Source organism: Sceloporus occidentalis, unplaced genomic scaffold (genome assembly GCF_023333645.1).
Source record: "Sceloporus occidentalis isolate IW3139 unplaced genomic scaffold, rSceOcc1.0.p SCAF_1, whole genome shotgun sequence".
Classification (NCBI taxonomy): Eukaryota; Metazoa; Chordata; class Lepidosauria; order Squamata; family Phrynosomatidae; genus Sceloporus; species Sceloporus occidentalis.
The window spans coordinates 84,395,523-84,414,774 of NW_028316981.1; the positions used below are offsets into that span (position 1 = coordinate 84,395,523).

Here is a 19,252-nt window from a genome sequence, read left to right on the forward strand (position 1 = left end):
CCTAGTCATGTTTTGCCTATTTAAAAATCACATGCGGGGAGGGGGGAGCAATTGAGTACAATTAGAAAAGACTTTACAAATTACCTGCTTGACTAAATCTGTTCTGTTCAATATTCAAAGCTAAGACTTGCTACTGGGGAACATATTTTGGGGCCATTTTTATTAAAATGAGCACACAGTTGCTCATAATTGTCAAGAAGAAATGGCCCTCCACTGTTCAAAGCACCATGGTATGAAGAGTATCAAGTAGGTTGTTTTCAGTGCACAGTTCAAATATAGCCCCCACCGCCCCCCAAACTGGCAACCTTTAACATGGAAGAAGCTGCCCTCCATCACAAACATCCAGCTAAGACTGATCCAGAGCTGTAAGTGACTGCAGTGGGTCTAGGACCCAATTTTCTGCCCCAGAGAACTCCAGACATCCAAAAACTCCACAAACCCCATCACTGATCTAGACATCCAAGTGCACTGAGGATCCTCTCCTCACATGATCTCTTTTCTTTGGAAAAGGAAGAAGAAATTGTCCAAAAGGGACACACACTGAATGTCCATGTGGCTGGGTGTCACCCTCCTCCAGAACTATGAAAGGGCTGTGCTGTCGGTGATTTATAAACCAGTTTTGTCCATTTAAACACATGAACCATGTTATTAAATCTATACAGAATGTAATTTGACCACTACATCATTCCTGTGACGTCTGTCACTTTGTCATTCAGTATGGTCCCCTAGCATCTTCAATCATAAAGCCCATAACAGATTTTTCAATTTTACTTTTAAAATTTCCTTTTCTAAAAGATTCAGTCACAGAACGGTAGTGGAAGCATACCTGCCTTGTTGCCATTCCCTGGCAGCTATGCTTGGACACAAGATAATCTGTCCCCTACTTTATTCGCCAGCTGAAATGCCACCAGTCAGAATGCAGAATGCAAGAAAGCTACCTGTGATAAAATTAAATTTCAAAGTTTACCTTAGTTCCTTGAAGGGGTCTGCCCTGACATTGGGAGTTTCTATGGATTTAGGGAACACTGTGCCTTCTGCTCCTGGAATCACAAAACAGAAACACAAAGTGTAGATATTATAAGCTGTTAGTAGGGGAATAGTGCTCAAATCATAGTGTGACATATTTTATCATTAATCCAAATGCAGCCCTGAACACATACTATATTCCTGTGTAAGACTAGTGAGCTCCGTATTCTCAGTATAGTTATCCAACTTTTCAATGCAGTAACAGTGTTTTGTTTGCATGGTGTGTAAAACCATGCTGTCTGGGGCATCCTAGGAATTGCCATCCCAAAAGGTAATATTTGCAGGCTCTCCAGGTGACAGTACTCCTAAAAGAATACCCTGATTGCAGGTCACAATCTGACCCCAATGATTATTCCAACAGGTGGATCTTACCCTGTACCTCCAGTAAAGTGACTCTCCCAAAAGGAAGAGGGGGAAATCCCTTATGATGTCACATTTTCGTGTGAAAATAGCCTTTCTACCACATACCCTCACTGTGTATATGCACCTGTGTGTGAGCTTGTGAACATTAGAGCTAAGTTATAACAAGGTATCCTCCCAGTCAGTCTTTGTTGTTTATTATTATTTATTATTATTATTCTGCTACATCAAAAATGTGGAAGCAAGTAGAATATTTATTTTCACTTATTCATATCCATTCTGGTTTACCAACATTTACACTATGCCTCTTGACTTCTAATAAGGGATTTATTGTTTCCTTTCATCTATGAGAAAAGAGGCTAAGGATGGGACTGTCATTGCATCCAGCTAAGTGAGTATAAATCCACCTTCAGCCAGCCACTCCATCTGACTCACACTCTCTTGTATCATCTTTATCAATACCATATCAATTGGCTTGGATGATTATTTGGTTACAACACTGAACTATAGTTACTTTAATGAGGATACAAGGAACATGTACACTATACAATACAATTTTGTAACAAAAAAAGTGTTCTTTTGGTGGGTAGGTATAGAATGCCCTGGTTCTGGGAACATGAATATTGAGGAACATACACAAAAATAGGTCTTCTTATTTACCTAGCTTTAAAAGAGCATGTAACCATGATCAGGATTTATATCTGGAAGTATGGATTCAAATTTATTTTATTTTTGTACATAAGAATAAATAATTTCAGGTGTTTTCTCCCTGCTGAGTGAACATATAAAACTTTTTTCACATTTTGTGATTTTGCATTTCAGGAGTTTTTTGCATTTTTTTTGTTTGTTCAAAATGTCTTGCTGTTGCACAAAACATAGTGCAGAGAATACAGTTTCTTTTGCATAAAACTTTGCACAAACTCATTTTTGCAAAGAAATCTTGAAATTAGCTGACTAAACATTTTCTCAATGAGCTATCTTGGTCTGTTGAAATACCTTTTCTTCTCAATGACAAGAAACATTGCTGATATTCTTTATCTCTCTAGCAAGTATTTTTTCATTGTATTACTAGGTTTTCCAATAACTAGCAAACCAATTGGAAATGAAAGAGTTTGGAATAATGCTCAAAATACTGAGTAATCATTTGTGAAGTTGAAATAAAGTAGTATCAGAAAATATATTCTTTTGTGCACATGTCTAATTTTTTAAATGTGTGTCTGTGTGTAGATTTATAATTTTCCCCGCTTGCAACCTAACAGATTCCAGGGGGGTATACAATAAAAATAGAATACAGTCAGCCTTTCTTATACACTGATTTTTTATACACAGATTCAAGCATACACGGTTTGAAAATGTTCAAAAAAAGTATAAATTTCAAATATCAAACCTTGATTTTCCATTTTTTATAAGGGACACCATTTTGCTATGTCATTATATTTAATGGGACTTGAGCATACACGGATTTTGTTATACATGGGGGATCTTGGAACCAAACCCCAGCGTATAACAAGGGTCCACTGTATAATTAAACTATACAAAATATCAAACAACTGTAAGATTGGAAACCTTATTGCACAGGGATGAGTGAGGGACACATTTTACTGCACACAGAATGTCGCTGCCGCCAGAAGTACCTGTTCGGTTCCCCATCCGTTCCCCATCCATCCCAGAGGAGGAGATTTTTGAGAACTGTTCTGAACAGTTCTCAAAAATCTCCTCCTCTGGGACGGATGGGGAATGGAATGGAATGGAATAGTATAGAATGGGGACTTCCTGTGTGCAGTAAAATGTGTCCCTCACTCGTTCCGTTCCCTTCCTGGCCCCTTTTGTACCATCCCTGGAGCCTCGTACAACAAAGCTCAAAATATAGCAAAGCCATTAAACAAGCAGGCAGAACTACAACTACAACAAATTTAAAAGTTTTGGGGAAAACAGATAAATGTTGATTTGGGGCTGAAAATATTGTAGTGTCAGTTCCTTCCAGTCCAACCTCCTCACAGTGGGTCTTCAAAAGTAAAGATGCCATCACAAAAAAGTCCCTCTCCTGTTGTACGTACCATGTATCCCAATCCTTAGCAACTGAGAATATTTAAAGAAATACTTCATTTGACATTCTTAATTCCATGCAGAATTGTATGGGATCAGGTGATCCCAAGCTATTTAGGCTTTAAAAGCAAATACCAGCATCTTTGAATTGGGAGTTAAAGTGAACAGAAATCCAGTGTAGTTCATTAAGCATTGCTGCACTATGGCTCCATCAAAGTACATCAGAATTCTAGCTGTTGAATTCTGAACTAATTGAAGTCTCTGAATCATCTTCAAGGGCAGGCCCACACGTAACACATTAAAACAATCTGGGCAGGAGAATATCTGAGTATAGAACACTGGTCAGGCTAATCCTATGCAAGAATGGCTATAATTAGTGAAGAGTTGGTAAAAGACACTCCATGTCACTGAGGCAACCTGAGCCTCTCAGGACAAGGAGCACCTCAAAAGCTTGTACTTGTTCTTTCAGGTCCAGTGCAAACTCATCCTAAATTGAAGTGGAATGCAAACCTATTAACCTCCCAGGGCTGAGCATCATCTATCAACAATCATTCCATCTTGTCAAGATTCAACCCTAATTTATTAGTCATCATTCATTACTGCATTCTATACAATATTTCACCACTTACATGGTGTTACCTGAATCTGGTAATAAACAGGAATAAAGGGAGGATAAGATTAAAGCCTACTGGATCTGCAAAAGCCAACGGTTTGAGCAGAAATCCCCTTCAGTACTACTTTCTGAAACTGACCCTGCAGATATGAGCAGAAATGTCATATCAAATGCTTTACAGCTCTGAGAATTGTTTTTTGGGGGTAGGTCATAAGCATGATTGGGGGCTGATCTGCTGACTAGGGGACTACCTATACACTACACACACATAACAGATGTATGACAACATATAATTTTTTTAAAAAGCTGCCGAAGGGGAGAAATCTCGAGGAGAAAAGTAGTGGTGGCGGTGTGTAGGCTTGACCTGTTCACTTGTTCTCTTATCAAGGCAATTCCACATTATTATCTTATGCCTTGTTCTAAAAGGGATTTTTAGATTGTCATTAAAAAGGTATGGGAAGGCGGGGGCAGAGATCCCATTCTCATATTTAATGTGCTCATTAAAAAGGGGGGATTTGAGATGTAGCTTCAGGATGGGAGCATTAAAGCTTTCAATCTGCTTTCAGACCTTGTCAAAGCAAGGTCACTTGGCATTCTCCTTGATGGCACACCATCTGGCCTACCCTGAACCATATGGGTGCCTGCTTCAGGCCTAAACAAGACATGGGAAGGTTCACAGGAAATTAATGAAAAATAAGTATGGGAGGCACTAGCATTAATTCACTTTCCTTGGAGAAAAACAATTGTGCCTAAATGATATGATGTACTCCATTATATCAGATCAATATGTGCATTCTTGTTCATAATTTGGCTCTTGCATATTGCTCTTGTTCATAATTTGGTTGCGGATTCAGTGACACAATGATTGAAATTTTAAAAGTTTATTTTAGAGGAAAAACAAGCCAGGTTCAGGACACCTTTTGACTCCCTCTAAAGAGCTTTGATCTAGTTTATTTGGGGAAATTTAAACATTCACATTATGATGGGGTTTTGGATTTGGTTTATTTTGCAAAGAGGCAGAGACAAATTAATGGCTCTAATCTTACGAGGCTCTTGGGAGTTTTTCTTTTGGAATGTAGAACTAGAAAACAGTAGCATTTTTGCATTGCCAGGAACATTAAAGGGTTTAATCCCAATATATACAATCAATTAAATGTGGGCCCTTGGTATCTGCTAGGATTTGGTTCCAGAACGCCCCTCCCCACCCATGGATACCAAAATCTGTGGTTCCTAAAGCCTTTTTACATACAATGGTAGTAAAACTGAGTTTCTTTGGTGTGTGTGTGTGTGTGTGTGTGTGTGTGTGTGTGTGTGTGTGTATGTTCAAAGTCTGTGGATATGGAAGGTTGGTTGTAAAACAAGCAAATTCCTTGGGCAAATGACTATAGAGAATATCACATGGGAGGCTTACTGTGTGTAAATCGTCAGGAAATTGTAATAAATTGTGGGAAACCTTTGATCTGCTTTCACACCCTCATGCACTTCTCCCATGAGTGAATTGTCATGGAGCCATCAGTGCTTGCTCATCCCATCAGTAAAATATTATTGGAGAAGTATGGGAGGCACTAGCATTCATTGATTTTCCTTGGAGAAAAACAATTGTGCCTATCTCGTTATTGCCAAATGGTGACAGCCAATCAAACCAAAGGCTGGAGAGGATAAATAATCAGTTAGTGACAGATGGAAGTTAGGGTCTGGTTGTGTGAAAGTCTAGAGGTTAGGGATGGTGAGAGCTAAAGTTTGGAAGGCAAATACTTAGCTCTATGACAGGGTCTGATAGGGAACAAGTTCAGAAGTGAGGGACTTGGTTTCAACACAGCACTCCAAGTGAGGGAGTTGCTGTTCTGATATCCTGAGGGATAGAGTTAGCCTGAGAGCTAGTACAGAAATCAGGTCAGAAGGATAACAGTAAATGAGGACAGTGTGAGGGTCCTAAGTGAGAGTAACTGGAGTTCTCTAGAAAGAGAGAGAGAGGAGTAACAAAGTGTAACAGGGGCCCCTTTACAGACCGCCCAAAAGGGGCAGTCTCGGGCCACTGCCGGTTGCAGCGCGGAGGAATCGCAGCAGCCAAACCGCGCGACTCCTCCATGCTGCAAAGAAGGAGTGCGAAAATCACACTCCTTCCAGCAACCCGGAAGAGACGCCGCAAGTGCCAAAGCACGCACTCGCGGCGTCACTTCTGGGCTGCGACATGCGGACGCAGAGCGTCCGTTACGTCAAAATGGCGGTGGCCGTCCGTAACAGGGTAAGGAGCGTCTGGAAGAGATGCCCCTTTTTCAAAATGGGACGTCCTAAGGATGTCCCTTATGGCGGTCTGTAACCCGCCAAAGTGTAACAGACAGGCTAAAATAAAGCTGCTTCAGGTCACTTTGGAGGTATGGTGTTTCAAAGATGCATGTGTCCTAAGAGTCTGGAAGCTGCACCAAAGCTGCACTCCAGTCCTTAGGACTGGAGCGTGGCTTTGGTGCGGCTTCTGGACTCTTAGGACACATGTATCATTTAAACAGCATATCTCCAAAGTGACTTGAAGCAGCTTTATTTTGGCCTGTCTGTATCAGGCCAAAGTGAAACAATGGACTTTATTGCACTGTTCCTCTTGGTCTATTCTGAGAACGGAACGGAAGGAGCAGGAATTTTTGAGAACTGTTCTCAAAAAGCGTTCCCTCTGGAACGGAATGGGAACAGAAGAGAGGGGGAATGGAACAAATGAGGGACTGGTGTGTGCGGTAAAATCTGTCCCCCACTCGTTCCGTTTTCTGCCGGGCCGTGCTGAGAACGGCCCTGAAGACCGGTGCGATAAACTTCAATAACAAGTGAATGTACCAACTGAACAAGTGAAACATTGTTAAACTGTTTTTCAAATAAAGTTTTATTGTTAACGACTTACAAGATTGTCTGGGTGTGAAATAAGTAACCACACTACTAGGGACCATCTGAAAATGAATTATAATGAATTTTAATGAATTTAAAATAAGCAGTTTTGGTGGTTCTCATCACATAATTTGGTGGCAGCCATGGGATGACAAAACTCATCGGGCTGCCATGATAGGAAAATAGTTGGGTGAGTGGGACTCACATTGACAGCCTTCATGACAATTCACTCATGGGAGAAGCACACGGGGCTGTGAAAGCAGGTCATGGGTTTCCCATGATTTATGACTATTTCTTGACTATTTACACACGGTAAGCCTCCCATGTATAACTTTAACAACTCTATAACTTTAACAACTCTAGACATTGGCCACACATATCAGGATTTCTCTCTGCAGTACCCCTCAAAGGTAGCCTTTCATTCATTCACAACTTCTCTGCCATCAAACAGGTGCTGAGAAGCTTGCTACAGATGGCAAAATACAGAAATTTTGTTGGTTGAGGAAAATGAAAAGATGGTGCCTGCCAGGGACAGCAGCCCACTGGACTAATCACTCAATGTTATAAGCACTGACAATGGGACTCCATCCTCCACCACACCTGACGGGAGCAGCCTAACTCACTGGGTTCAGGCAGGCCATGCAACATGGCATACACAGCTCTGTTCTCCAACACATTGACATTGTTCCCTTTCTCAGCATCTCCCTGGTCCTCTGTCCCAATAACCACTTTGAATGCCAAGCTGAGGCAATTTTTATTTGACACTAAGCAGCAAATGGTGTCCTCCCCACATCATCAAATGAAGTAAATAGTACTATGCCTATCCAAATTATTTTAGCATCTGAGGCAAATAATTCCACCAGTACCTTTCCCACTTTTCCTGTCAGTAAAATATTCTGGCTATCATCCTATATAAACCTGATGAAGTGTAAAGGTCAGTCATCGCACTCAAGCATTGTCTGCTTAAGGAAGGAGAATGGAGAGAACCAACTGCCCTTTTTGGACTGGGGGTGCACAGAGCTATGTTTGGGTACCATCTAGCAGGTGGTGGGCTCCTGAGCAAACTTCTTGTGTGAAAAGGCACTGGATAGCATCTGACATAATGATTCCAACGCCCTGAATAAAAGCAAACTCACAGACATAACATTAAGTTATCTTAGTACAAACTGCCAATGGGACTCCACCCATATGATAATGATGACCATTTGATGCCATTTTGTGACACATGAAATATGCTGTCTAAAGAAATTGCCTCATTCCTCCTAATTGCCTTTTTTACACTTTTTTGTAAAATTGTAGATCTATCCCTGATGCTTTAGCAAACCCCAACATATAGTTCTTTCCCTAGGTATTGGTTTTATGTGCTCCTGATTTATTCTTATTGGGGGCCCAAAATATTATTGCCTCACTTGGCCAAACCACAAAGATAAATCCTACTTGCCTTTTAGAAGCCTTGATATTCCTCTTGCTCACTATGATACTTGGGTGGGCCAGACAGACTACACAAAAAGTTCACTGCTGCATCCCTTGCAGATAATGTTTTCTGCTATTGTTATGCAGAGTGTAAAATATTCAAGACTGACTGGTCACATCAAACCATAAGATATTCAATATGGAAACATTTTATGTCTGGCAGTGAGCAAATAAACTAATAAAACATTTTATTGTCACTCTTTCATCTTCAGGCAGAAAAGTAAACTCAGTTGGTAAATCAACTACTGTTAGCTCTTTTGGTGTTGAAAACATTTCTCCATCTGTTCTGAACAAGCTGAAAAGGAAACACTTGTTTCTTTCGAAAGTCCAGGAAGTATTGTCTTCAGTGAGGCAACTGATTTTGGAGATGTATCCATTTGCATCTACAATGCACTAGATAAGGATAGAGGACAGCTACGATGTCATGTGTATTTACACTTACTGTACATTTCATGGCAATAAATTATTCTCCTCCTTTATTATTTGTAAAAGAAGTTTGATTAAAACCCAAGCCTACCAAATCTTTCATGTGACACTATATAATTTACCAGCAATAAATGTTCATAAACACTTTGAGTGGAAAATCCATAAAGCTATTTCAGCTTTATTTTAAGTTCCATTTAATGCCCCTCAAAAATGATTTCATCAATGTGTATTCCATTTACTGGCTTTCTGCCCAATAACTTAATTCTATACAATCAATCAGGAATTTATAAAGCATGTGACAGGATCTATCTAAAGTGTTTTGAATTACTGTAATGATTCGCTCAGTTCTTTTATTCCCCCTCCCCCTTTTCCTATGGTGGTGAATATTGGGAAAATAAATTTGTCAAAAATCCCTCATGTGTATTCAGTTATAGCAGTAACAACAAGAAAAGCTTTCCTATGAAAGAGATACGTACTGCACACTTGTCAGACACATTTGGTGAGAGCAAAGACCTTGATACTAATCTACATAAAGGTAATAACCATTCAATTAATCCACTCCATTGGCTAATTTCTGATATGCATTACTACATGGTGGGGATTTTTTAATCCTTTGGTTCCATTAGGAGTCTAGTAGGGCAAATGATGACTGAACAGTTTCGATAGGCATCCTTTGAACATTTTTTAAAAAGCCTTCTGTCACTGTCAAGTGTCTTTTTGGACTGAGCAAGTTTATTTATGTCTTCCATGCACAGGTTTAACTGCACTGCACAGCCTAGTGGAGAGTTCAGCAACATGCATATAACCCTCATCCATTTTTGTTCAAACACTTAGACACCCAACCCAAAATGAAATTGTTGGCAGGACAAGAGAAAAATAAGATGGCCCTTACATTCTTGGCAAAGATGTCAAGATAGTTGAAGTCTATTCCTTTCTCCTTCTTTTATATGGCTTAGGTCCAGGCTATCTGGCAGACTGTATCTCCCTGTATGATCTGGCCTGAGCTCTGAGATCATCAGGAGAGGCCCTTCTCACAGCCCCACCACCATCACAGGCAGAGTTGTGGGGATACAAGGGAGGGCCTTCCCGGTAGCTGATCCTTGTCTCTGGAACTCCCTTTCCAGGGAGGTTAGGGTGCCCCCCTCCTTGGTATCCTTCCATTGGCAGCCTAAAACCTTTTTATTCAGGCTTTTTAAAACAGAAAGTTTTTAAAGAACAGGCTAGGGGGTGTTGTAATGATTTAACTGAATGGTTTTTAAGAGTTTTTAATGCATTTTATTCTTTTAATTTGAGGATGAATTGTTTTATTACTATCGTTTAATTCTAGTTTAAAGCTCACTTTTTATATGTTTTTAATTGTGATCCACTTGGCGGGAAAGCAGGATGATAATAAATAATAATAATAATACATTTTATTTGTATACTGCTTTTCCACAGATCAAAGCAGTTTACAGCCATAGAAAACCATTACAAAAATAAAAAACCATTACAAAACATCTCTAGATAAAAACCCAATTATACAAAATTTAAAACACAGTCATACAGCAAGGTAAGGCAGGGAAGCAATGGCATCAGCATACACAACTTCATTTATCAGTGGGGAAGGCTTGACAAAAAAAGAAGGTTTTAAGCCTTTTAAAAAATGTTTCTAGGGGGGTCGTCAAACGGAGCTCGTCGGGAAGGCTATTCCAGATTCGCGGGGCCATCACTGAAAAGGCCATCTGGGATGTAGAAACATATTTGGAAGGTGGAATTTCCATAAGATTCTTCCCGGAGTGTGCGGGGCGGATTATATGGGGAGATGCAGTCCCTCAAGTAACTCGGGCCCAAGCCATGCATGGCTTTATAGGTAATAACCAACACCTTGTATTGCGCTCGGAAGCAAATAGGCAGCCAGTGAAGATCTTTTAAAATAGGTGTTATATGGTTAAACCTAGATGTACCAGTGACCAGTCTGGTTGCCATATTTTGTACTAACTGAAGCTTCCGGGCTTGATGCAAGGGTAGCCTCATGTAGAGAGCATTACAGAAATCTAGACGAGAGGTTACCAGAGCATGTACCACAGTTTCAAGGTCCCTTTGGCCCAGGTAGGGTCACAGTTGGCGTATCAACCGAAGTTGGTAGCAAGCACTTCTGACCGTCACATCCACTTGAGATGACAACTGCAGGGACGAGTCCAGAAGTACTCCTAGACTGCAAACTTCGTCCTTCAGGGGAAGTGTGACTCCGTTCAGTACAGGTGGACAAATTTCCTTCCCCAGGCCTGGGGGACCTATCACCAGTACTTCCGTTTTCTCTGGATTCAGACTGAGTTTGTTTTCCCTCATCCAGCCCATTACCGACTCCAGGCAGGCATTCAGAGGAGAGACGCCATCCTTAGTCACTGCATCAGTTGGAGACACAGAGAAAGATATTTGGGTGTCATCAGTGTACTGATAACACCGCGCCCTGTGTCTCCGGATGATCTCTCTCAGCGGTTTCATGTAAATGTTAAACAAAGTGGGAGACAAAATAGCTCCCTGAGGGACACCAGATGTTAGTTCCCTCTTAGAGGAGCAAGTGTCCCCCAACTGCACCATCTGGAATCTGCCCGAGAGGTAGGATCGGAACCACTGGAGCGCAGTGCCCCCGATACCCAAATCCCTCAGGCGTTCCAGAAGGATACTGTGGTCAATGGTATCGAAAGCTGCTGAGATAATAATAATAATAATAATAATAATAATAATAATAATAATTTTATTTATATACCGCCCTTCTGTAAAATCAGGGCAGTGTACAACAATCATAAAATACATGAAATACAATGCAAATACAAACAAATCTGATAAAAATGTCCAAAAGCACCAACAAGGTCACACTTCCCCTGTCGATGCCGAGACGGAGATCATCAACTAAGACGACCATGGCAGTCTCAACTCCATATCCCTCTTTGAAGCCAGTTTGAAATGGGTCCAGATAATCGGTTTTGTCCAAAACTGCTTGGAGTTAGAAGGTGACTGCGCTCTCGATCACCTTTCCCAGAAATGGCAACAATGAGACTGGTCTGTAGTTATTCCTTACTAGGGGGTCTAGGGAGGGTTTTTTTTAGCAACGGTTTAACTGTCGCTAGCTTTAAACTTGATGGAAATTTTCCTTCCCTGAATGATGCATTGATTATACGTTGTAACAACGTTACAGCGTTCCCACCCAGGGTGGTCAGCCAAGAACGACAGGGATCGAGAGAGCATGTCATCTTCCTAACACTTCCAAGAATATTGTCCACTTCATCGGTATGTACAAACTCAGTCATCCAGTATAACAGAGTCCACAGAAGCTCTGGACACCTCTCTTGTTATTTCTGATGAAATGCCAGCATCGAGATCAGCCCTTATCCGAGAGATTTTATCTGCGAAGAAGTTGTTAAAATCATCACAGCAGGCCTTAGTTGGTTCTAAAATAGGGTTCAGAGTGGGAGTAAGCTGAGTCAGCTCAATCACGACCCTGAACAGCTCTGCTGGATGAGACTCTGCAGACATAATACGTGCAGCATAGAAAGAATTCTTTGCTGCACTTATTGCCACTCCATAAGATTTCAAAAGAGCCTGATAGAGTGTCTTGTCAGATAAGCGCTGGTGCCTCTGCCAACTGCGCTCTGGTCGTTGCGCGGCCCGCTTCATTTCCCGGAGATCTTCTGTGTACCAGGGTTTTTTATTTGAAGGGGGCCGGAAAGGATGCTTAGGAGCGATACTGTGTATAGCCCTGGAGAGGTCGTTATCCCAGATGTTGGTCAGGGCATCAACAGAATCGCCGCCAGATCCAACCATAAACCCCTCTAAGGCTTCTTGGAACCTTTTGGGTTCCATCAGCCTTCAAGGGTGTACCATCCTAATAGGTCCTCCACCCCCGGAGGGGGTGGAATTTGGGTAGTTGCCTTAAGTCGGACCTCGACCAGGAAATGGTCCGTCCATGATAGAGCAGAGGTACTACATACCTCTGTCCACGGACTATCCCAATCCATACTAAAGACAACATCGAGCGTATTACCTGCGCAGTGTGTTGGACCCGAGACTAACTGGGACAGGCCCATGGCCATCATGGAAGCCATGAACTCCCGAGCTGCACCTGTCAGATCTTGTGAGCCGGCCTCGAAAGGGATGTTGAGGTCCCCCAGAACAAGAAGTCTGGGAGACTCCAACACCAATTTCAAGACCAGCTGTGTCAGCTCGGCTAGGGAGTCTGTTAGCCCACGGGGTGGACGATAGACCAACAGAATCCCCAGACTGTTCCTCGCCTTCAGGGTCAAGTAAATACACTCGATGAAGTCCGTTTTCCAGATGGGGTTCCTGGTTAAGGTAAGCATGTTTTTATGGACTATGGCAACACCTCCCCCCCACCCACATGTCCTGGGCGGGATACAAACCGCCATATAGTACGTCTTCTATACGTACTAGGGTTAGGAAGGGGCGGTGCTTCCGCACCCCCCTAACCCTAGTACGTATAGAATACGTACAACATGGAGGCGCCCCTTCCACATGGGGGCCGCCATGTTTACGTATCGGACGCTGAGCGTCTGTACGTGTCGCGGCGCCTATGACGTCGCGAGTCCGCGCCAGGCGCCTCGCGACGTCATAAAGGCGCCGCAAAAAGAAGCTCCGAAATGGAGCTTCTTTTTTGCTCCGCGCGGGAGCCGCACGGTTTGGCTGCTGCGACTCCCTCGTGGAGCAAATGGCGCCGGCGGGAGACCGCCGCAAAGCGGCGGTCTGTATCCCGCCCTGGTCTGCTCCTTAACCGTGTACCCGGCTGGGAGAGCCTGTGCCCACACTGCATTACTCTCGGCCCCCAGCCAGGTCTCTGTAATGCAAGCCAGGTCACAGTTCTTATCTTCCAAGAGATCTTGGATAACGTGGGTCTTGTTCTTGATTGATCTGGCATTGCACAGGAGCAGAGACAGGGTCTGTGGTATGGCTGGATTGACCCTCGGTTCTTTTGGGTTAGCAGGGTGGATGGAAGGGAGGATAGGTGTTAAGTATCGATCCTGCCTTCCCTTATGTTGTAATTCCACCCTCCTACCACTATATCTCCCCTTGCCCCACACTACCTCGATTGGAGCTCCGTAAACTAAAGCCAAATTATGACTGAGGATGGAGCGAGCTTGATATTCATGTTGTTGATGACAATAGCAATAATAAAAAATATTTAGTGTTTGGTAATCTGATCATCCAAATTTCAGTTGGCTTGGAGGTCTACATCAGGCCCCTAGAAATTTGCTGTTTCCCTGTCCTCTAATTTCTACTCAAATTTTCTCAAATTGCCTTCCATGTTCCAAGTTGGTGATATTACAGGTGTACACATCTTTTCCATAAAATGCTCCTCTTTCTCTTTTCTTGTTTAGTCTATTCCTTTCGAGTAGGGTATACACCTCAGTTACTACCAGTGAGTCTTTAGAAAGTGTCCAGAAGACAATAGCTGGTGTGTCATCTAACTGATAACACCACTAGCCATCTGTGATTGCTTCTGCTTATTACATGCTTGAAAAGCCTTATTCAATTTATTTTCTTAAAACACTGCACATCTGTAACATATCCTTATAAACAGTGAAACATCTAAACTTCTAATCCTAAGCATCAAAGAAGTTATAAAGCACCTGTTCCTGCAGAACTGGAGCACTATAATAATCCTTAACTATAATAATTTGTTTAACATTCTGTTCATTGCAGGACTTGAACAATAAGAAAAAGGTCACAGCAAGGACAGAGTACATGGAACACTTCATTCACTGTTGTAAGTCTGAGCCACTGTACTTGCATATGAAAATAGGAATCATGGAATAGTGAAGAGATTATAAAATCATAGAATCATAGAGCTGGATGAGACCATAAGTGCCATCCAGTCCAAACCCCTTCCATGCAGCAACTCACAATCTAAGCACTCCCAACAAATGGCCATCCAGCCTCTGTTTAAAAAATCTCCAAAGAAGGAGACTCCAACACACTCTGAAGGAATGTGTGTTCCACTGTCAAACAGCCCTTACTGTCAGGAAGTTCCTTCTAATGTTTAGGTAGAATCTCTTTTCCTGTAGCTTGCATCCATTGTTCTGGGCCCTATTGTCTAGAGCAGCAGAAAACAAGCTCGCTCCATTCTCAGTCATAGATCATAGAGTAATAGAGTTTGAAGTGGACCTATGGGACATCCAGCAGGTAGCTATCCACCCTCATTTTGAAAACATCCAGAGAAGAAGATCCCACCATCTCTCTAGGCAATTGCCTCCACTGTTGAACTGCTTTTAGGTTGCATCCGCAATGCAAAAATAATCCAGGTTGACACCACTTTAACTGCCATGGCTCAATGCTATGGAATTCCGGGAACTGTCATTTTGTGTGGGAATATTGTTTATATCCTTCCTAAATTGAGAAACCCAGAAATGAATGCAGAAACCAGAAGAGACCTGACCAGCACAGACTATAGGGCTTGACAGACTGGGAGAAAGGGGCGGCAGATGGAGACCACGGCAACAAAATCCTGTGGCCTCCAGGAGGTCTGCAAAGAACTCGCTCCCTGGCGGGTTCTTTTTAGGCCACATGCATACCATAATGATGTCCATGCGGCTTGGTGCTGTTTGGGTGCTGTGCGGCTGTCATCATGGCACGTTCAGTATGGATGGACGCACACCATAATGGTGGCCAGGGTGCGTAGTAAGGTTGCTGAGTGTGTAAACGCTCAGCCCCCACACACCCCTAGTTCGGGCCCAGGCCGGCACAAAGCGCCCATGTGTACATGCCCCATATTACTTCCTCTGACTTGTAACCTATGGTTCTATTAATGCAATCTAAGATAGCATTTACATTCTTTGCTAGTTCATGTTAAATTTATTATCAACAATAGCCCCAAGGTTCTTTTCACATGTAGTACCACTGAGCCAATTATCCCCTATTTGGTTTTTATAGGCTAAATGTAGAATTTGGCATTTGCCTCTGTTGAATTTCATTTTAACAATTTCAGCCTAGTTTTCTAGTTTATTAAGGTGACTTTGAATTCTGTTCCTATCTTTTAATGAATCTCCTCCCCTCCCAGTTTTGTATCATCCCCAAATTTGAGATAATTTCTCCCATAAAATCATCAAAATCACTGATAATAATGCTGAAGGGCACTGGCCCCAAGAAAGAACTCCCTGGCACTCTTTCCAGTTTGAAGTACAGTCATTGATGACAACTCTTTCAGCATGTTTTTCAAACCAATTATGGATCCATCTGATGGAGTTTCCATCTATTCAAATTGCACAATTAGTATCTCAAACAAAATAACATAGGGGACCTTATCAAATACTCTACTGAAATCCAGATAAATGACATCCACAGCCTTCCCATCATCTACTAATCTAGTGACCTGATTTTAATAAAGGTTATTAGGTTAATTTGGCAGGAATTGCTCTTGACAAATCCATGCTGGCTTCTACTAATCATTGCATTGTCATCAAGCAGATTCCTGTATAATTTACCCTAAAAAAAAAAACAGTTAGGATGGGAAAGAACAGGTGGAACTACACACAGGACCTAAAAACATGAAGGAGGAGACACTGTGAACAGCAAGGTATAGTGGAACCTCGCCTTACATGGGGGGTCCATTCCGGAACCCCCCCCCCCCCACATAAGGTGAATTCCACCTATGCTCGAGCCCCATTATACTGAATGGGGCTTGTGCATGTGGCGGCATGGCATGCGTGCACAGCAGCCACACACACCATTCAAACTATTACAGCGTGGTTTCCACGTAAACCGGAAGCCATGTATGGCACGCCCACATAAGGAGCCCACATAGACAGACATGGGAATGAGCCCATAAATTGTCCTAGACTAGCTAATACATAGTTCTGTAATGGAAGCACAAATGGCCACCATGCAATCGTAGGAGGCCAGCAAGGGCTAAGAATGAATGAGCAGCAGTGACAACAATTTCAGCTAAGCTGCAAGTTCTGAGCCTGCCTGTGCCTAGAACTATTTATGTGATAAATGTAGTAAAGATCCATAAATAGATGATCAGCAACAAAGTCATAAACAGATATTTCTGACTCCAGTATCTAAGATTCAAATGCTATTACTACCATGCCCATCCCACATCCAGTAACTGCTTCTGCTCTGCTTTTTTAAAATGGCAATTATAGTAACCATTGCATTGAAATGTATGTGATTTCTACTGCAGAGAGGAAGAAGCAACAGGAACATCAGTGCTACTGATGTTTCCACACAGTATTTACACTTTACTATCAATTTAGGTAATCCTTTTCATTATTTTGTTTCCCATGTCTTGATGCTCACTATCAGAGATTATTTCAGTCCAGTTGCAAAACCAAATACTACACACCTGCAATTGAGGATCACATTAGAACAAAATCCCAAATGCATTTTAAAAATGCAAAACACACAGAGCTGAGTTTTCAAAAGGTCAATGAGCTGCAGTTATCTAGCACTTAAGATATGGAAGATTGTGTGGGAAACACCACGTTGATTGGTTACTGACAGAAAGCTTCTGTGTGTATATACATAGATATACACAAAGTTAGAAGTTACTCATAAATTTAATCCATAAACAATCCTGAGCTGTGCATGTTGGAGACCACTGTAACATCAGACCTCTAGAAACTAACCCTGTTCCCCTTTCTAGTGGCAGTTACCAGCAGTAAACTCTTTTTGAACGTCACAAGGAAAATGGGGAACAGTGTTTATACTTGTCTCCTTGTTCTGCTGGGGAAACTCACATCAATAAAATATAGGACATGGACAAGCACACACACACTAAGTGCACTAAAGCAGCCAACAGAAACTAGCAGTAATAACCAGCATTTCTGCCAACTTCAGTTTTATTGGCATTGCAGAGAAGGGGGCACCCAGAGGTGCTTATGGTTCACCTCATTAAAAATAATAAGGCTGCAGAATGATGGACTACAAAGAGAATGAATGGAGATTGAATTCATGAACATGCAGGCACAGTTTCAACACCATGATGATTTAACTATCCTCGTGAAATATAAGAACAATGATGCTGAAAAGAAAGTTCTATGCCAGGATACCACTTTTACCACCTCCCCAAAAGTCATGGTGAGTCTCCATTTATTCTGATTCCAGCCTGCTTGAGCATCATTTTACAGACGAGCTTTCCAGTATTTTTTTTTAAGTGCCATTGTTGGACTTCCACTAACTGCCACTTTCTCATAGCTATATTTGTTCCTGCTGCCAGATTTGCATGGAAAAGTAGCATGCACATTCACAAAACCATACACCACAGAAAAAGCTACCAAGCAGAACATACTGCTCCCTGAAAACAGATTATGTTTCAAAGGAGCTGGGATGAAGACATTCAACAAAAGGCAAAGGAATACAGAATAAATCTGACTTCCATTTCATTTTGGAAACTGTACTGTATCTTCCTTTGCTAATCCCTATGACACTAAATCATTATTAATCTGATCTTGGTAGATTCTTCTCCTTTCTCAAAAGAGATTAAGATTCATGCAATCTAACCTCTAGACATACACACCTCCCTCCCCACACTCTGTATCAGACCTGGCCTTTAATTCCCATGGCTCATATTCAATAATTAAACTGCCTTACTTTAAAAATAAGTTTCATTACCAAATACAACAGTTTCCAAGAGAATCAAAAAATATTCACATGTGTTCTGAGAGGATGGCTATTTTCCATCTTATTATGATACTCACTACCATTTTATAGGTAGTAAAAGGGCTCAGTACCTAAAGGTACAGCAAGCTAAGTCATTGACAGGAAGGAAAGGATTCTCTAATCACTAAAGTAGCACTGGAATCACAGAGTTTATAGCTTCAAAAGCAAAGCCAAAAAAAGAGAAAGAAGAAGTTAATTAATGCTTTCCTCATGAAAATAGCAAAGCTAGAACCACATATGATTTCCACCATGTCACTCAAACGAAAGGGAAGAGTGGGTAACAGCATCTTGTTAGTGACACATGTGAACATAAGTCCAACATATATTAACCCCTTCTCTTTTTAAGTAGCAGTTGCCAGCAGCAAACTCTTTTTAAAACGCACAAGGAAGATGTGGAACAGTGTGATGTCTTTGTATTTTTCTCGCCTTTCTGCTTGTCACTAAGGAGGTTGATATTTTTTGCCTCCCTCCACAATAAATGAACCCCCCCTCCCTGAACTCACTTTTAGCTCCACAGCTGTTCAGGGGCCAAGGGAAAATGGGGAGGGGGAATCAGAAGAGTGTCACGCTAAGTCCCCATAGCCAGCTGCAGAATGATGACATCGTCTCCTGAGACCTCCTGAATACTCCAGTAGATATTAGTAAGTGATGTCACCCAATTGCCTCCTGCTCTCTACCAGCCACTAAATGGAGATGAGTGAGGGTCTATCACAGAGAAGCTGGGAATTCTGGGCGTGGTGAGAGGGAAGCCATAGTGAATTCCTTTCTCTGGAACCTGTTTGT

The 19,252-nt window shown here is 41.9% G+C and overlaps 1 protein-coding gene across 2 annotated transcripts in view; it reads right to left on the minus strand.

The window, feature by feature from the left end:
• The window catches only part of SGCD (sarcoglycan delta), a 712,416-nt gene that overhangs the window by 63,988 nt on the left and 629,176 nt on the right, over window positions 1-19,252 (minus strand). For both annotated transcript variants that reach the window (XM_089527864.1, XM_089527874.1), the window contains one exon: window positions 968-1,040. In XM_089527864.1, the coding sequence (XP_089383990.1) occupies window positions 968-1,040 (73 nt within the window). The remainder of the gene's footprint in view (window positions 1-967; window positions 1,041-19,252) is intronic.